General features: G+C 32.8%; 2 protein-coding genes across 5 annotated transcripts; both read left to right on the top strand.

The window, feature by feature from the left end:
- Positions 1-4,845: 4,845 nt before the first annotated feature.
- LOC115702092 (E3 ubiquitin-protein ligase DA2L) lies at positions 4,846-9,605 on the top strand. 3 transcript variants are annotated; one of them, XM_030629536.2, is made up of 10 exons: positions 4,847-5,208; positions 5,688-5,736; positions 6,405-6,635; positions 6,952-7,003; positions 7,105-7,150; positions 7,798-7,879; positions 7,983-8,127; positions 8,218-8,320; positions 8,610-8,676; positions 8,803-9,605. In XM_030629536.2, the coding sequence occupies exons 3-10, from the start codon at positions 6,444-6,446 to the stop codon at positions 9,388-9,390; spliced, it is 1,275 nt and encodes a 424-aa protein (XP_030485396.1). In that variant the 5' UTR covers positions 4,847-5,208; positions 5,688-5,736; positions 6,405-6,443; the 3' UTR covers positions 9,391-9,605. The 3 variants fall into 3 exon arrangements, with proteins under 3 accessions (XP_030485394.1, XP_030485396.1, XP_030485395.1); XM_030629535.2 differs by having other exon boundaries at positions 5,688-5,790; XM_030629534.2 differs by lacking the exon at positions 5,688-5,736 and having other exon boundaries at positions 4,846-5,208.
- A 2,534-nt stretch (positions 9,606-12,139) lies between these two features.
- LOC115702095 (interactor of constitutive active ROPs 4) lies at positions 12,140-17,749 on the top strand. Of its 2 annotated transcripts, none has more exons than XM_030629541.2 (3): positions 12,140-12,159; positions 15,578-15,646; positions 16,354-17,749. In XM_030629541.2, exons 2-3 carry the CDS (start codon positions 15,633-15,635, stop codon positions 17,474-17,476), a joined length of 1,137 nt encoding a protein of 378 aa, XP_030485401.1. In that variant the 5' UTR covers positions 12,140-12,159; positions 15,578-15,632; the 3' UTR covers positions 17,477-17,749. The 2 variants fall into 2 exon arrangements, with proteins under 2 accessions (XP_030485401.1, XP_030485400.1); XM_030629540.2 differs by lacking the exon at positions 12,140-12,159 and adding an exon at positions 13,802-14,304.
- Positions 17,750-19,981: the final 2,232 nt, after the last annotated feature.

Genomic DNA, 19,981 nt, shown 5'->3' with positions numbered 1-19,981 from the left:
GCTATAAATAAAGGCACAAAACAAAATTACCCACAAAAGGCAGATATTCTAACCTCAGTCCTTGGAGAAACTTGGACCGTTGGATAGGTCAAGTTGGTAAATAAATGTGTGTTCCCCAATGAAGTAATATGTGAGTTTAGGCAAATACAGGAGTCAAAGAATATTTGGTCAATCAATCGAACGGTTTGATTTCACGAACAAGGTACATACATAATGCATATCTTGACAAAAGCTACCATTTCATGGGCCATACTACTTTGCTTTATTAAAATGAAATAGTTTACTTAGCCATACTCTAATTTCGTGGAGAGTAAACTACACTCCCCATGATTCGTGTGACTCAAATTTGTACAGCATACTACTCTGTCACTCTTCCTATCAAATCAAATTAATAGAAGTGTGAAAGGGATAACACATCATCAACACACATACTTAAATTGTAGTAATTGCATTCCTATTAAAATTAAAAATTGATATCATTCTTTAAATAAATATGCTAAAATTTTTATATCTCAACAATTATTATAAGGTATTAATGTTACATGGTACTATTTAAGAGTAATTCAAAATGACATTAATATTGTAGAGTAATAATGTTTCAAATTCGACATTTATATTATTTACAACTTTTCAATTGTCAACTATATCATTTAAAAGAGTGCTACGGTGCTACCGTTAACCTCATATTACAATCTTTTAGTTAACTTTCACGTCTGAAAACATATATTGGTATATTTTTTTAATTTTTTTTTTACGGGAGTATTCGTTATGCTTACAACATCATCCTTGTAAATTTTTGAAAAATTTCGAATAGTTTATAATACCGAAAATACGTTTAAAGTTTTTTGAATGTGTGGTAAACTGAAATATCAGGAACTTTGTTTTCGGTACTGTAAACTATTCGAATTTTTTCAAACATTTACAAAAATGATATTGTAACTATAACGAATAACGTTGTGAAAAAAAAATATTTCGACATGTGATTTCGAACATGAAAGTTACTAAAATATTATAATAAGAGATTGTAATTAACATTCCTTTATCATTTAAATTGAAATTCATGACATATAATTAGTAATATTATTTATAAGTTTGGAAACAAAATTTCCATGTACTGTAGCCATAAAATAATATACAAGTACATATATAAAACTGTACCAAAAAACATACTACTAATACAAGTACATATATGATATATGAAACTGTTATATCCACAATAAAAAAAAAAACATTGTTTTGACCAAAAAATTATTTATCATTCATAAAAAAATCAGTCATTTTCTTAATCTTCTCTCTGCCTCTTTAACCCCCACAGACCTCCCTCTACTTTTATACCAGTAGTAGTTCCTCTACTTATATAACTCTTTTACTCAAGTGTTAACTTAACATAACAAGATCTTACTTTATCATATGTCTATTATTTCTTATAAGGTGTCTTTACATACATTGACAAGTGTCATTTATTTTATCTTAAGTATCTATAATCTATATCTCTCCTGATGTGCAACTTCTTTTAACTAAATTATTTAAGTCTTTAGTCTTATATATATTCTCCTTCTTAGATATAAGTAATTCATTTTGGTTGTATCTTCTATCTTGGATGTAAGTCATCCATTTTAGATGTATCATCTATTTTAGATTTAAGTAGTCCATCTTGTTTATGTTTATATCATTCTATCTCAGATATGTCATCCCATATAAAGTATGTCACATCCACTGTCTGAATGAGATATGAGTCATTCCAACTAAGGGTGAGCAACGGTCGATTTAGTCGGTTTTTTACACACAAAAAATCTAAAATTTAGTTTTCGGTTTTTATGGTTCTAATCCAAAAACCGACCGACCATTATAAAAATATAAAAAAACCGACCGTTTTAATCCACGGTTTGGTCGGTTTAAACCGACCAAACCGAAATTCATTTTTTTTTTAAAAAAAATAAGTTTTTAAATTTTTTATAATTATTTGAAAACTAAAAAATTAAAGTATTGTATCACATATCATATAATTTAAAAATAAAACTTTTTTAGTTAAATAAATAATGTAAAATAAACTTTTTTAAATTTGTTCAAATTATTTGTGCTACTAATATGGTAATGAGTTATATTAAAAAACTAGTATTATTTTATGAATGTGTGTATATAATACGTAAATGCATCAAATTATAATAAAATAAAATAATGAATAATTGAGACTTTAAATAAAAAAGATATAAGTAAAATTAGTTTAATAAAATTGTATATTAAATATGTACAAAAATAATATATATTATATATAATATATATGTTCGGTCGATTCTCGGTTTAATCGGTTGGTTTGCCATTGACACTAAAACCGATCATGTTAAGGCGGTTTTAATCGAAAGCAGTTTTTTCGGTTTTCGGTTTTTTCGGTGTCGGTTTTTTCGGTGTTCGGACGATCGGTTTACTCGGTTTGGTCGGTTTCTTGGATTTTTTGCTCACTCCTAATTCCAACCGACTGATTAAGATATGAGAGTCACTCTGACCGACCGATTGAGATATGAGTCATCTTGACTGACCGACTTAGATATGAAAGTCACCCCGACCGATCGAATGAGATACGAGTCATCTCGACCGACCGATTGAGATATGAGTCATCTTGACCGACCAACTGAGATATGAGTCATCTAGACCGATCGACTGAGATATGAGTCATCCCAATTGACTAATTGAGATATGAGTCATCTTGACCGACCAACTGAGATATGAGTCATCTAGACCGATCGACTGAGATATGAGTCATCCCAATTGACTAATTGAGATATGAGTCTTCCTCAGCGTGATCTGATATGGGAATTATCTCAGATTGATTCGAATTAAATATAAGGCTAATTAGAATTTTTTTCCCCTTGAACTTTGACATGTACTAAATTATACCCTTGAATTTTTCAGGCCGTTAAAAAATCTCCCTGAACTATTGAAATTGTTAGATTTAAAGACTTCTGTCCAATTTCATTCAATTTACTAATATGACGATTGTCCATATACTAAATCCTGCCCCTTGAACTTTAATATTTACTAAATCATGCCAATCGATCTTTTAAAAGTACAAAATTGTACCCCTTAAATTTTCATCCACATCAGACTTTGTTTAGTAAAATTGGATAAAAATTTTTAAATCCAACAATTTCAATAGTTCGTGGAGAATTTTTAACGACCTGAAAAATTCAAAAGGCATGATTTAGTATATGTCAAAGTTTAAAGGGAGAAAATCTAAATTAGCCTAAATATAACTTTGACTCATCTAGTGGGGTGACCTTCTTAACTATATTCCTATATCTTGACTTTTGATCTTGATCTTCGTAGTTTTTCATGGGCTTTACCTATATTTATTTATTGGATCTTTCCTATATATATATATTTAACACTATAGGTCTCTTGTTGGCCCATCAATATTTCCCCAAACACATATGCGTGCATATATTTATAAAAATTACACATTGACAAAAGTATTAAAGTTAAAATTATAAGCCAATAATTAGAATAATATATATAAAGAAGTAAATTTTAAAACAACAAAATTTTTAATTTTAATTTGTTTTTACAAAAATATTAGTAACAAAACTAATATTTTTTTAAAAAAGTTGATTGTGTTATGTTGTTGCTTAGGGTTCGTTTGATAGGCCATGTAAGAGTTATATTGTATTAAATAACAAGTAATACTACGTTTAGATATAATATTATATTATATTAGCTTCTATTATAATATTTACAAAGAGTCCAGGGTTGGAGACCGCGATCCCAAACTTAGCCCCAAAACCCAGCCCCGACCCCAAATCCTGACCTGGACTTAGACACGGGCTCAGACCTAACCGTGGAGCACAGACCTTGACCTGGACCTGGACCCGAACCCCAACCCCGACCCCAACTCGGACTCGACCCCTGGACTCCGAACCCTGACGTGAACCTAGACCCGGGTCCAGACCCCCAACTCGAATCCAAGACCTGGACTCCCCGACTCGGACCTCGTCCCGAGCTTGGGGTCAGACAGAGACTTAGACTAAGAGCCAACTGAAGCTGGAGCCAGCCTTAGACCTCGACCCAACTCTGAACCTCAGACTCGGACCCAAACCCAGCCCTAGACCTCGGACTCAATCCAAACCCATACTCAGACCCAAACCTAGCGTTGGACCCCGATTCGGTCCCGGACCGGGGTTAGGGTTGAGATCGAGTTTATAGTAAATATAATATAATTTTACACAAGCTATTAATATAAGTCAATACTAAACATATTATTGTATTAAATAATATTAATATTAATACAATACAATCCAACACAACACAATACAATGCAATGTACTAAAAGAGGCTTCAATGTTCTTAATATTTCATGATGGAATAGATAATTTTTGCAAGGTCTTTTTAGAAAATATTTGTATTAGATCGAAATTGTGGTAGTTATTTTTTCTTCATTTTTTTGATTAATTTGTGATATAAATATTTAAGTTTAATTTTTAATTATAAATAAATATTTAAGTGCAATAATATATAAGTTATAATTTTAAAAAATTTATAGGTACTTAGTTGTTAAGTTTTAAATAAATTACCATATGATAGTTTTTAATTAGTTAAAGTCATTACATTTTTATTTTTATTTTAAAAATTAATTAAAATATGTTAATAAAAAATAACACATAAATAATATGATCAAATACTTAGAAAATTTAAAAAACTATAATTAAAAATTAAATTAAGTATTGACATTCTTTTTTATATAAAGAAAGAATATAATGAATATAGCGTTTGAGAAAAACAAAATAGTGAATAGCGCGATTGAGAGAATGCGGGTGAAAAGAGCGCGTGAGGGGAAAAGAAAGGGAGATGGGGCGGGGGGGTCGGGTCGGCACCTCCTTTCAGCTTTGATGATATTCTTTCCTCGTCTACTACTCTACTCCACCCTTCCTTCCTTCCTTCCATTCTTTGATTTCCCCTCTCTCTTCCAAAAGTTTCCGTCCGAAAGACCGAAATAGACAAAAATAAAAACATAATAATAATAGTAATAATATCATAAGGATAAACAAAACATTATATAACCAGACACAATCTCTTTCCTCTTTCTCTCTCTCTCTACATTTCTCTCTTCCACAGGGAGAGAGCTCTTATGGTCTTCTTTCTTCTCCCTTTCATTCCCTCCATCTGACTTTCCTACTCTCTTTCTCTCTTTCGTTCGTTCTAAGATCATATTATAAGGTTTGTCTTCGACTTCTGGTCACTTTTTCTATTTATTTATTTGTTTCATTCCATTTCTACGATTTTAATTGTTTGTGATAAGAAGATAAAGAAAGTTCAATAATAAACTATGCTTTGTTTGTTTCTACGTAAACTTTCCTTTGTTTTTGGATGATTGAATTTTCTTCGTTGGAGTCGAGTGTTGATGGTGAATTTTAGATTTTAGGTTCAAACTGACGCTTTTTTTGTGCTTCGGTTTTTGATGATTTCGGCATTGTCTTTGGCTGCCAATTGTTTCTAATTCTGAACCATTACTCGTCTTACCATGGAAATTAGGGTTTTTGACTTTGTATATCATGGTTGATTTTCATTTCCGCGAATTCTTGATAGAAGCCCCCGCATTTCTGCCAGCTTTATGTTCATTTGCCTCAATTCTTGTTGATGTGGTTTTTCCTGGAACGGCACTTTGGTGAATTTGGGATTTCTTTTTTTCTTTGTAGGAAAGTTTGAATTTCATTCCTGCGTGCATAGTTCTGCCACTTATGTTTGGTAAGAATTGTTGCGAATTGAGCTTCAGGACATGGGGTCTCGTGAGTGTGAGTTGTAAGTTTGTAACACAGAGTCACATACAATAGGGTAGTTGGTCTAATTTATTTCCTAGATTCTATTTAAAAATTTCAGGAACACATCGTGTCATTTTGACGTGCTTGCAATTTGATTTTCCTTCGTCTTTCTACCGAGAAACAAAACAGTGGAATGGATTGAACCATTTATTTACGTTTTATTTTTTCGTTGCATGTTTAAAATGATAAGATAAATATTTTTCACCTGAATTCTTCCAGCTGTAGTATTTGCTAGTCTGTTTTTATAAAGCTAGTGTCTTTGAGTACACTAATGGTCTATTGTCTTAGTTAGATAACCTGTTATAACAATATATGGAACATTTGCTTTTGTAATAATTCACGGATATGTTAGACAATGGACATAATTTAGTGTCTACATCAAGTGGAACTTCCTTGTTTGGCATCGTCTGATTTCTATCTAAAAAATTTAGTGTCTCCGTCAATATATCATATGATGTTGCTTGTTTAACATTGTGCAAGTGTGTTTGTTAGTTTAGTGTATCCAACTGCATTGCTATTTATAGAGATTGATTTAAGGGGGAAATTTAGGTTGTACTGTTTTCGTTGTTGTTAATTTGATTTTCGAATTTGAAGAACAAAGGAAGAAGAAGAAAAAGAGTAAGGTCATATAGGATGGGTAATAAGCTTGGAAGAAGAAGACAAGTGATTGATGAGAAATACACAAAGCCTCAGGGTCTTTACCACCATAAAGATGTGGATCATAAAAAGCTCAGGAAGCTCATACTCGAATCTAAGCTTGCTCCCTGCTATCCTGGCGAAGAAGAATTGGTTTGTGATCTAGAGGAATGCCCAATTTGCTTCCTGGTACGATTGCTATTTTACAACCCTCTTATTATTTTCTTTTTTTCGTTCCATTAGCACATGTCGAAGCTCACACTCTCCACTTTACCATCCCTTCTCCCAAAGAACAAAAACAATACTTATTAATCCCAAAGAACAAAAACAATACTCACACACTCTACTTTACCATCCGTTTTTCCAAAGGACTAAAACAATACTTATTTTATCCTTTAGCTGTGCGGTTCAATTCAAATGTATTTTTCAATTTGTTGTTGTTGCCATTTGAACCTTATATATATAGCCTCTAACAATCTATTTATTCCTTTTCCTCTTGTGTTAGTATTATCCAAGCCTCAACAGATCAAGATGTTGCACAAAAGGAATTTGCACTGGTATAAGTTATTGACATTATACCTTACAGAAGTGCATATCGATGTTTAATGCAATAATTTGATTCATTTTTCCTTTTTCTCTTTTTTGTGCTTTTCCCCAGAGTGCTTTCTGCAGATGAAGGTTCCCAATTCAACTCGTCCTACACAGTATCCTTCTTTTTTAGCTGCGTGTCTTTCGTTTGTAATTGGTAAAAAGTTGGGTTGGGCCTTCTTTTTTTTGAGCCGTTTGGGGTGAGAAAAATTAAATTATTTACTTAGAAAGAGTTAGCATCTTTGAAGGGGGATATCTGAATTAAATTAATAAATAAATGAGGGTTAAAATTTTGGATGGCCCTTTGGCTGAGAAAAATAAAGTAATTTACTTAGTAAGAGTTAGCATCTTCGGAAGGGGATATCTGAATAGAATAAATAAATGAGGATTAAATTTTGGATGGCCCTTTGGCTTAGAGTGTTAAAGGAGTTCAAAAACTTTGCCTTTTCTGATTTATTGAGGATTTGGGACTTGTTAGACTAGTCAAACTTTTTTATTTTGTTTTTAGTGCTGGTTTGGGGTTTTACTATTGCAGGAACTTCTTACTCCCTTCTCTTTTGAAATCAAATAATTTAGCACATATATTCAAAAAAGAGGGGAAAAAAGAGTAATTTAACTGATGTTTATTATGGACAGGGTTCTTGTTTTATTTTAAAGAAAAACATGTATTTCAAAGGTTTAATTTTAAAAGCGACAGATTGGTTGATATTTCCCTCCTTACTTCGCTTGGTCTCTATATATTTGTCCCGCTTAACTTTATAAGATGTCCCTTTTGCAAAACGTCAAATTATGCAGTGGAATACAGGGGAGTGAAAACAAAGGAAGAGAAGGGTCTTGAGCAAATTGTAAGAAGTACTTTGTCATAATCTGATACTCTTGTTTGTTTGAATTGTGAGATTGCTTTACTGATTTGTATAATGTAATTCAAATCTTCTGAAATTAATGCAGGAAGAACAGCGAGTGATAGAAGCTAAGATTAGGATTCGTCAGCAAGAACTTCAGGATGAGGAAGAAAGAATGCAGAAAAGGCAAGAATTGGATCCTCTAAGCCGAAATGTGGCACAAGAGGATGTTGAGTACAACTCAGTAAATGGTACCTTTTTCCTAAGACTATCATCTTTGTGTTTTCAAATCCTACATATTTGTCAGATGTGCTAAAAATTTGTTTGTTCTATATTGACAGTGACGTCTTCTACATCTGCTGTTGAAGGAGATGAAATTGATTCTTCCCAAGACTCGTGCGCTGCATCAATGTGTAGACCACCGTTGCCATCAAGGGTTCATAGGTACGTGATTTTGAGATGCCTTTTACTTGTTTTTTCTTTCATTGTTAAGTAGTAGTCTGTCACATTCCAGAATGTTGCTGTCCTGTTTAAGATAGTGCAATGTTAAAAATGAAATTGGCATCATAGAGAACCTGATATGCCATTTTATATGTAAATACATAATGTAACACTTGTTTGTGTCTGGATATTTTCTGCAATTTGTACAACTTCTGTTCCAGATGGTCCATAATGACTTGTTGATGGCGTCATTTGTCCTTATTTTTGTCACTTTTGAATCCTGAATTTGCAGGGAGGAGGAATTTGACCTGGATCTTGAAGATTTAATGGTCATTGAAGCGATTTGGCTTTCCATTCAGGTGGAAGTTCTAATCCGTGAAAGACTGAAACTTACGGTTTCTTTTCATTTTCAGGCTGTTGATATTGTGTTGGTATAACGTTTAAGATATTAATTCCCTTGTGCTGCACATGAATAATATTTGCAGGACACTGGTAAAAATAAAACACCAAGTTATGGTGATGTTGCTTCTTCTGGACGGTATGTCACAGAAGACCGATATGTCTCACCAGCCATGGCTACAGTTTCTGGATCATCATCTTCATCACCATCTGGTGGTCTTGCCTGTGCCATAGCTGCTCTTGCAGAGCGCCAGCAAATGAGTGGAGAGTCCTCAAGTCATCCAGAAGGTAATGAGTCAACATTCAGCATGGTTCCAAGCGCTAGCAGGTTCTACAGCAGGGTAGGTAGAGAGGCCTTGAATTATCCGCCAGCAGTGAGCTCCGCTGATGTATCTTCCAATGATGGGATGGTTTTGACAAGGGATGACAGAGATTGGAATGTTGACCATGCATCTGAGGTGGCTGAAGCAGGAACAAGCTATGCAAGCTCTGACGCAACAGAAGATGCCGGCACTATATCTGCACCACCACCACCAGATCAAATGGAGGAAAACCTTCTAAATGTTCCCGAACCCATTGTTCCTGAAAGTTTTGAGGAGCAGATGATGCTGGCAATGGCTCTTTCTCTGGCCGAGGCCCGTGCAATTGCCAGTGGGGCTGGATCCTGGCAGTAGTTTTAGGTCGTGCAATGGAGATATTTCTCAATCAAATGATCTGCCCATGTCACTTAGTTATCTGAGTCTCACCTTAACAAAGAGCTGCACAAAACTTGTGTGGAAGTCAAGGTAGTGATGATTTTCTTTTTCTAATCCCTCTTCCACTCTCTATAGATTGAAAAGAAACAGAATATTTTAGTAAATGAAAGGCTTCACAATTTTCTGTTTTCATATATATTCCTAGCGTAAATATATTCTGTGAAAATTGATAGCACCTGATTCCAAAATTTAATGTAAATAAGTGGTCTTTTTACCATGTCTTTTGGAGACAATAACCTGGGAAGAGTAGGTGTTAGAATTTATAAGCCCCCTCAGTCTTGTGTTGGTTGAGAAGAAGAGGAACTTTACCAATGTCAGTTGAGATTGTTGGAATAATGTTTATGGATGTGGATCTGTATTGGAGTTGGTGATCAGTGCGAGAACAGTTTAACTCATATGGAGCTAGCCTTTTCTTTTATTTATTTTATCACGTGAGAGATCTTGCAAAAGAATAAAAAAATTGAATAATAATAATAAAAAAAGAGGTGCACGGATTGGACTGGAGACCATACATTAGTTGTTAACGTTTTAACTTTGACGCAGTGCACAGAGTTTTCGCAAAGTAATGTCTGGCATTCAATTTCGATGTATCGTACATGGGATATATGCAGAGTATTGAATGAGCTATTATATGGCAATTTGAATTTGGTCTTTTTTTTTTATTATTATTATTGTTCAGAGAAATTTTCTTTTTATTGATTAAATTAGTAAAAAAAAAAGCCCATTTCTAATTTGAGTACACCAATTTCATAACCATCGTGCAGTTCTTGTTTTTTTTTTTTTTTTTTTTTTTTTTGAAAATATGTTGTCGTACTAAATATTGTCCGTCCTCTTTTAGAAATTTTTGTACTTTTGGACCTAGTTAGTGTATTGATAATTTAATCTCAACTGCCCTTCTAATCGAGGGCGTTTCAAGACTAGTTAATGCTGCCATAAAAGCATGTATTATATTTATACGTTATCTGTTAGTCATATGGTGAGATAATAATTAATATATATATACATTTCCCATGAGTCACCAAACCACGTAATGTTAAGTATATAAATGATTTTTTTAAGTGCTTGAAAAAACTGTGTTAATTATTCACTCATTTTTCCCTTCTATATTTTATGTAAAGTTACTGATGAGTAGCATTTTCATATCTTGTAAGTTGTATCAATGTTTGATTCGATACTCTCGGCCAATTGTGGTAGAGTCAACGAATAATGTGTGAGAAGAATTGTGGTAATAATGAATCAAGTTGGGCCTAAGGAGTAGGTGGAAGAGATATCAAAACCATTTATGTTTCACATGCTATGTCTCTTAATATAAGAAAGAAAGGTGATCTACTTTCACTGGTTTCACATGCTTTGCTATGGACCATGCATGGTTGTTGGGTTAAGTTTTCATGGTTTGGACCTCCTTAAATACATGCTTTTCATCAATTAAGTTATGAGTATGGACCACGTCACCTTTATTCCACGCTATTGATTTTGAAATAATATATATATCTCTGCAAATTATGCAACATAAATAATCATAAAACTAAACCATCTCTCTTAAATTGTTCCATAGATTTAACAAAAGGAGTCATTTTTTTTTGAGCACTTTGGATTCGACAACTTGAATTATAATTAACAAAAGATGTGAGTCTAGAGCGATGCCCTAACTGACCAAATCTCATAAGGTATTATGGGTGTTTCATTCTAATGGTTTTTGGCAGAATATATGTGGAAAAAAAAAGTTAGCATGTAGTGCTTTAGTATATATAGTTACAGAATTAATCAATTACACGAGTTTTGGGGAGAATTTTGTAAATACTCCAACGAATTTTATTCAAAGTGAATATTTGGTTTTTTATTTTTTATTTGAAAATAAACTTCAGAATTTTATTAAACCAAATCAGCCATCAAAACAGAGGCTAATTCCGGTGTAGTATTAGCCCCATCACAATCAACTATATAACAAATGGCTCTAGCAACAACATAAGCGACACAATTTGTAGATCGTTTTACAAAAAATTAAATATTTGGTTTAATTCTATGATAAACATTATTTTATTCAAAGTGAATTTTATATATTGTCAAATATTCAAACATGATGGCATAGATTTTGATGGGAAATAATATTCATTCTTTTAGAAACACCATCTCCTTTCAGAGAAAAAGAAAGAAAAAAAAAAGAAAGAAACACCATCTACTCATATAAATTGTTTTGGAAATACCAGATTTTGGAAAATTTATATACCTGATCAATATGTGGAGATTTGCATGCATTATATATGTGAAGTTTCTCGTTGCTGTATATATTCCATATTAGAATTATATTATGCATAGATTTATTAATCTAATAATTGATTTCAGAACCATGTTTCGATTGTTGACCTGCGGTGGGTTAAATGCTAGTTGGTTTAAAAAAGAAATTGTTAGCAATAATAATTATGAGTCTTGGGTTCATAATAATGCAGATATGGGTTATTGTATTTTGTACTTTACGATGTTCGTTGTTATGCTCTAAAAGTAAATACTAATAATATTTTTATCAATCATTGATTTTTGTATATGTATCAATATATTATATATATTTTTAATTTCTTGTTTCTAGTTGAATTTTAATTATGGATCATTGTTTGTGTAAATTGATCATTTGTTTGTTTCAATATCCTAGGACCCACTTCTTGCAAGTTGCACCTGGACAATCAATAAGAGGTATATTATTTCGCAAGATACTTTTTAGGCTAATTATTAATTTTTCTTCTCGAAGAATTTTGACATGTATTAAATCATGTTTTCTCAATTTTTTTTGCCGTTAAAAATTCTTCATGAACTATTAAAATTGCTAGATTTAAGGACTTTTATCTAATTTTAATAAAAAAATTATAGCATGATGAAAGTTCAAGGGGCATGATTTAGTACATATAAAAGTTTGAGGGACATGATTTGGTAGATATTAAAATTTGGGGAGTATGACTTTGTACATAAACAATTACTAAAACATTAAAATTGAATGGAATTAGACAAAAGTTCTTAAATTTAATAATCTTAATAATTCAGGAGAAATTTTTAACGGCAAAAAAAATTTAAGAATATGATTTAACATATGTCAAAATTCGAGTAAAAAAATTGCTAATTAGCCTACTTGTTAAGTCTAGTTTCAAGTTAAACTATAAAAGTGAGCTTTACATGTTTTTTATTTTTTTTTAACTTTCTATCGTGGTGTTGTTCTACTTGTACTCTTTTTCTTTCTCATCATGAAATGGACAGACTAATGAGAAAGAGGAGTAGTGGTCCTTCTTTCATTCTATGACCTTTTCATTATTGTTGATATTATTTATGAAGTAAAGAAAACCCTCTTTTCCTTTGGTTGAATCCACTCATTACTACTACACTTGTAATGACTAATTATGTGAATTCAAATATATATACTAATCACATTGTTTGGTCTTGGCCACCATAGTTAGTTGTTTTTGATAAAGTGGGAAATAACAAAATGATACTTAATCATCGAGAAAAAGAAAACATAAAATAATACTTTTCAACTTCCAAGTTCCCAAGTTCCCAAATTCCCAACAAATGCAATATAAAAAAAATTACACCTTTCTCTTTTATAAAGGAAATAAACTGTATAATATAATTAATCAAGGCATCTTAATGTACAATAATGCAGAGCTTTTAGGAGAAACAAGGCAAAGAGAGTTCCAACTATCATATGGTGCTAATTTGAATTTTTGTATTCTAAACTTTGACATGTATTAAATTATGTCTTTTAAATTTTTTAGGTCATTAAAATTTTTTCCCCAACTATTAAGATATTAGATTTAAAACTTCTGTGTAATTTTATTTAACAAAATTTAATGTGAATAAAAATTTAAAAGATACAATTTTGTAATTTTGAAAGTTTAGAAGACATGATTTATAAATTTAGTAGATATTAAAATTTGAGTGTAGAGTTTAGCATATGCACAATTGCTATATTAATAAAATTAGATAAAATTTTTTAAATTTAACAATTTTAATAATTGAAGAAAAAATTTTAATGCCAAAATTTATTAAAGTTGAGAGCTAAATATCCAAATTATCCCATATGTATAATATTGCTTTGCATGCACACCTGGACTTATTTTTATATATATATATATATAGTCGTATGGTCCAAACGCACGTATTGTCATCGAAAAAGTAGAGAGAAAACAAAAAATGAAAACATTGTGAATAGAAAAAGGTTTGAACTTTAAAATGGGACAAAAGGACAAGAGTTAAGATACAGGTTGGATTCCCAAAGATCCCCTATCTAGCCATAATAGAAATATGTATATTACTATTGTATAGATTTTGAATTATTAGTATTTTTTTTTTTCACTCTCTTCAGTAATGGATATTGAATTATTTGATGTCCCCAAAATGACCCTCTTGTCCTCTTCCTCTTGCCTTTCTCCAAAGCCACTGTCCTTCTCACTTCTCTTCTCAGCCTGTTCAAACACCTTTAATTCAAACTTCAAACTCCTCTCTGTCTCTCTCTAGGCCTCACTCTCTTCTATGCCACTTTCTCTTTCTAGCTTAAACTGTTTCTGGGCAAGTTTATTTATTTATTTATTTACCGCCTAGCCTTTGTGTTTCAAAAAAAGCTGTCAATTTATTACACTATTTCTCAGTCCCACAACTATTTTCTTTCTAACAACCCATAAACATTGTCTCCCCACCACTACTAGGCAACTTGCCCATTATCATTAGGTGCTGAGTAGTTTTATTCATCTTTACTAGAATTTCAATGCAGCAACTCTGAATCTCTGATTATGCCGTTGCATTTTTTAGCTCAAATTTAGCTACTGTGGTGCTGTTTACTTACATTAAAAGGTTAGAATTTCGTATTTTCTTTCTCTGTTTTTTGTCTTCTTATTTTCTCTACAAATCTTTTTCATGTCTTGTTTTTCTTCACTTGAGAATTCAAGTTAATACCTTGGTGTAATGATGTGTTACTAGTGTATTCACTGTTCGGAAATATCCTATAACGACGGAAAAAGAAAAAAGAAAGAGTTCAAATCTTGTGAGAGAGATGTTTTGTATTTACCCTTAGCTAGGCCCTTGATTTTTTTTTTTTTTTGGTTCTACTCATGGCTGTAGACAAACGAAAGACAGTTTAGTCAAAAATGAGCTCAGATCTCTATTCCTGCAATCTCCATCGTTGATATCCTTAGAACTTTTTTACTTAGTGGTGGGTCAAAGTTGAACGCCCATCAAATGTTTCTTAGTGAGAACAATATCTATTGCTTGGCCTTTATGGGGGGTAGAATACAGGAAAACCAGCATGCATGCTAATATGTGATATGCTAATATTATTGCTCTGTTTCGATATGTTTACACCATAGAAGTATATGCCTTTGTTTGAAATAAATTTGAGCAAAGACCAAACCTTGGAAGCCTGTAGATCTTTTTGAGCCTGTCAAGCTTTCAGACTCTAATAAAAACCATAACCCAGATGGGATTCTGCTGCTAATTGTTAAAATGTCTCTTTAAATTAATATGTAGTGGCATAACTAGCCAAATAAAAACCGTAGAATCAGAAGTAGGGAAAGTAAGTAGATTGTGTTAGAGGAAATAATAGATTGAACATTATACGGATTGAGATAAACTTCGATCTGCAAAAGAAAATGAAAAAAGAATTAGAACTCATAGTCGGATTTCCAACTTCTCACTAACTCTTTACCATATAAATATAAGTGACACGGTTCATCAAATTTCCACCACAATTAAATATTTCACAATCAATTAAGAAATTAAATTTGTTACATTATTACATATATTCTTTGATATATATATGAAATAAATTAAAATTAATAAATATATTAAAAGAAATTGATGTAATATTACAGTACAGTATATGCAAATATATTCTAACATGCTGTTCATTTTGCTTGTTCTGAGTGAAGAGTTTTGGTTTGGAAAGGGCATTGTTGCCACACCACATTATGCATTGAAGTGGGTTGAATTGTTGAAGACAGCTTCCTTCAATTTAGGATCTTGTAGTTGTAGCCGATCTGGGATATATCCAAAAGCATTTGTTTTTCATATAAAATTTTAATGTTGGCAACTGTTCTTATTTTTCTTCTACTTGTATCGTAATATGCAGATCACACGCTTTTATTGATATTCTACTGTCTCTTGTTCAGTATCAGTATAACCAAATGCCGAGATCAAGGTTAGAAACTTTGAAACCTTATATTGAAATAAAAATATATATGCATATTTATCATGATTACAAAGTTGCATTGGGGGGTTATGTTTTAGCTTCATACTTTAGATTTTTGTTCAATTCTCTGTCTGTTATCACAAATATTTGTTGTGGTAAAGTGAACTGAAATCAAGCCATGTTGGAATTGCTCCTCCAACTTCCTCCAATTTTTTGCTGGAGTTTCTTCTTTATCAACCAACCTAATGATTGCATCACTTAAGTTGAATATGATAATCCAGTAGTTGTTTCAAGATACTCTGTATCTTAGATGTTCCATATGGCCATTCAATGAGTTTTTCAAGGACCCTTAGCAGCTCTGATACCACTTGTTGGGCCCTGTTCTTCTACTTTGTGGGGCCGCTACGTCACATTGACTTCCATATTAGTATGATACTATCCGCTTTGAGTCTAATCTCTCATGGTTTTATTTTTGGGCACTTTCCCAAAAGGCTTCATAGGACTTGGGTTGATACCTGAACAAGCTACATGGGAATTTCCCCATATCATTCATTACATGGATGGGAGCATGCATGCTTTTGTTTTCCTTGGTGATGTGGTTATTGTTAAGCATATCCTCACTGTATTATTTTCTCTGCATACTGAAATGGCTTGAGTAGTTTTTGTATTACATTTATTAGAAGGAAATGTTGTTGAATTTTTGGTATGGTGAATAGGGGAGCATCGGAAGGGCCTCAAAGGTCAGCTGCTAGAGTCCCACCACATCTCAGGACTTCAAGCTCTGATTCAGATCCTCTACACCATCGGCCAATTACTGAGCGGAGTCCAAAGCCATTGGACCGTCGTTCCCCAAGAGGCACAAAATCTGAACCTGTAACTCAGAAGAAATTTGGCACACGCATTGCTGATTTAGAATCACAACTTGGGCAGGCACAAGAAGAACTGAAGAATCTCAAAGAGCAGCTGGCTTCTGCTGAGGCTGCAAAGAAAGAAGCCCAAGAACAGTTGGAGAAAAAGATTGAGAAACCAATAGTTCCAGAGGAGGAGAAACCCCCAAAGGTAACACAAGAATTCAATGAAAGGGATATCAGTCCCTCTAATGATGTTGTGGGAGATAACCAGCAGCAGGAAACTGATGTTTTTGAGGTTCTAGTGGAGAAAATGACAGTTGAACCAAAACTTGAAACTAGTCAACTCACTGAAGAGGAGGTTCAAAAAGACAGCAAACTAGTTGACATTTCTATTGAGCCTCCACCTGCATTGGAGGAGCTAGAAAAGTCAACCATGAAAGAATTGGCTCTAAAGAATGATGAAATAAAAATGCTGAGAACCAAATTAGAAGAGAAGGAAAAGGAAGTGGATGTTTATGGTCAAGAAAATGAAAACCTGAAGAACAAGCTGGAGGAAGCTGCTTCAAAAATCTCATCTGGTCAAACCAAGGAAGAGGAAATGTCCCTGAGGTTGAGTCAACTTGGAGAAGACCTGGAAAGCAGCAAATCGAATGCAGCTCAACTGAGTGAGCAGCTGAAATCCGTGGAAGCAGCCAAGGAGGAACTCGAGACTGAGATGAAGAAGATAAGAGTGCAGACAGAGCAGTGGAGAAAAGCAGCAGATGCTGCAGCAGCTGTACTTTCCGGAGGCATGGACATGAATGGGAGAATCTCTGAGAGGTGTGGCTCCATGGACAAACATTTCGGTGGTAGCTACGAGCCCCAAGCTGGTGGCTTTGGAGGTTTCATGGGGTCTCCTGATTTGGATGATGGTTTCGGTAGTGGAAAACGAAAGGGTTCTGGGATAAAAATGTTTGGAGACTTGTGGAGAAAGAAAGGCCAGAAATAGAGATGATCATCCATGTTAAGTTATATGACTAGGTTTTTGGTTATAATGAAACAGTTTCTTACTGTTTCATACTATGATAGTAGGCATATTTGTATTAATTCTGTCAGTCATATCAAATTCTTGTCCTTCTTTCCTCTAGGCAGCTTATATTATTGTTTATTTAGCACCCTATGTAGTATGTGGTACAATGGTACTTGGAATGGAAGTTAAATTCATGGTAAGGTGAGGTGAGGAATCCCATCCCGTATTTGAAAAATGGGACATTTTGGTGCACCCTTGCCTCTATATATACGGTTGGTCTTTGATCATCACTGTAGTTTTTCTACACAATGTTAAGTTGGACCTTTAGTATCGGTTCTGGCATGTATTCTGAGTGAGTTATCATCCGCTAGCTAGATAATAATCTTGTAACTCACGATCTTTATGTTTGTGATACTTTTTGTTACACAGAAAAACAGTCTAAATAATATTTCTTACATATATTTTGCTTCAATATTCAGTATTATTTGAAAGTAAAAACTATAAAATAGCTTTTTTAGGGAAAAGACTTTAGCAAAGCAAAGAATCCTATTGTATATTGATTGAATGAATAATCAGTACTAAAAGTCTTTTTTTTTTCTTCGGCTGAATGAAAGAGTCAATTATATAGGTGCACATGAAAAGAGAAAGAACCAGAATTAGTTAGTGATAACTAACAATTAACTAAGCTAAAAGTGTTAGAATCTGCAAGTTCTAACTCGCAAAACACAAAATTAATAAAATTGCATATTATGGTATTATTGCAAACTTAATCACGCGTCCATGAAAGTTGGTAAAATTCAAAAACAAAGAGTCCAGTTTGAACTCGGTCCAGCCCAATTGCAAAGAAACAAAACCCTAAAGTATGAGTTACACATAATAGCTTGATTCTCCACTAGATTCAATAGGTAATTACAAGTGTGATTTCAGATTTCAACCACAGAACTTTTGGTTGATAATCTCTAATGATATTCTCTCTATTTATCTTTCTCGATCTCTCACTAAGTCTCTTTCTTTTGAGCTCCGAGGAGCTTCTCTCTCTACCCTCTCACTCTAACTCAGCTCGAAGGAGATGAAAAAAGGCTTTACGTTGTTCTCTCAACTTGGATCTGTGTATCTATAGGTTGTAGAAGTAGTTGCAGTTAGGGAGTTTAGTTGCTGAGCTATATTTTGTTCTTCTTGTTGTAATCTATTTCTGTTAGTTTGTTGTTACTAAAACAGTTTGAGAGTCTTTGTATTTGAGTGTCTGTATTGGACTTGGCCTTAGGGCACACTTGCAAGTTGCAATATTCTGTTAAAAGTTTGTAATAATGTTAAAGTCTGTGATGATCTTCAGCTTACAACAAGAGCATTTTTAATGATCGCATTTTGAAGAATGTTTAATGAGGGAGAAAGCTTAGGTCTTAAAATATAAAAATGTAATATCGTTATAAATAAAAGAATGTTATTTTTAAAATTTACTTATGATTTTTTTAAAATAAAAAATTAAATGTGCAATATATATTAGTTTAATAAAGAAAAAAATTTATGTATGTAATAATGTGTGAGATTATAAATTATAATTATAGTTGAAGTGTTTTTAGAAGTAAGAGTGCCTCAAAAATAATGTGAAAAAGAGATAAAATAAAACATTATCTCTTTGGATCATTCGAGATGCTCTAAGGGGTTTTATACAAGAAAAAGAATAATTAAATATATGTCTAATTAGGATTTTTGTCTCTTGAATTTTGATATGTATTAAATAATGTCCCTTGAATTTTTAAGCCGTTAAATTTTTTTTCTAAACTATTGAAATTATTAAATTTAAGGATTTCGGTTGTTAGGCTAATTTTAGTCTAAGTTTCGGATCATATTTTCGGGTAGTTTTTACTCTTTGTTTCTAGTTTTAAGACAAATTTACGTTTGATTCTTTTGTTTCAGGCCCCCAGATGTTTAAAGAAAGTACTTACAAGAATTGAGGACAAGTGGTGAAAAAATTGAGAAGAAAAACAAACAAGAGACTTTGTTGCCTAATCTTGCCGCGGCGAGGAAAACCTTCGCTGCGACGCGGATTGACAGAGAGTTTTACAAAATTGTAGAAATTCCTTCGTCGCGGCAAAACCTCAATGACATGATTTTTGGGAAATTTTGTAATTTCACGAATTTTAAAGAGAAGGCTTAATTAAAAAGGAGTTCGTGAAAAGTGATATTCATTCAGAATTGAAGCCCTAAAAATAAAGGCGGAGACTTCAAGAGCGGCTTGTGGCGATCCGGATCGATCTCTCCAACCAGTTCTTTCTTCTCTCTTTAATCTTTCTATGCTATTTTCTGTGTCAATTTTAATTATGGATTTGATTATGGATGTTATGAACTAAACTCTTATTTAGGGAGATGATGAATGTTAATTGACATTGTCTTTAGTTAATAATAATTACTATTTCTCCTTTCTTGATTGTGAAATATCCATATTTGTGTTCAATTACATGTTTAAGATTAATCACCTTTTGC

This window comes from Cannabis sativa, chromosome 1 (assembly GCF_029168945.1).
Source record: "Cannabis sativa cultivar Pink pepper isolate KNU-18-1 chromosome 1, ASM2916894v1, whole genome shotgun sequence".
Lineage (NCBI taxonomy): Eukaryota > Viridiplantae > Streptophyta > Magnoliopsida > Rosales > Cannabaceae > Cannabis > Cannabis sativa.
This window is presented reverse-complemented; position numbering and strand designations above follow the sequence as displayed.

What these genes read in the sequence shown, in the direction of transcription:
- LOC115702092 (XM_030629534.2), top strand. Translation starts at nt 6,444, where the DNA reads ATGGGTAATAAGCTTGGAAGAAGAAGACAAGTGATTGATGAGAAATAC. An exon ending in AGAAGGGTCTTGAGCAAATT is followed by an intron (nt 7,880 to 7,982) that starts GTAAGAAGTACT and finishes AAATTAATGCAG; the next exon opens with GAAGAACAGCGAGTGATAGA. An exon ending in TTGCCATCAAGGGTTCATAG is followed by an intron (nt 8,321 to 8,609) that starts GTACGTGATTTT and finishes CTGAATTTGCAG; the next exon opens with GGAGGAGGAATTTGACCTGG.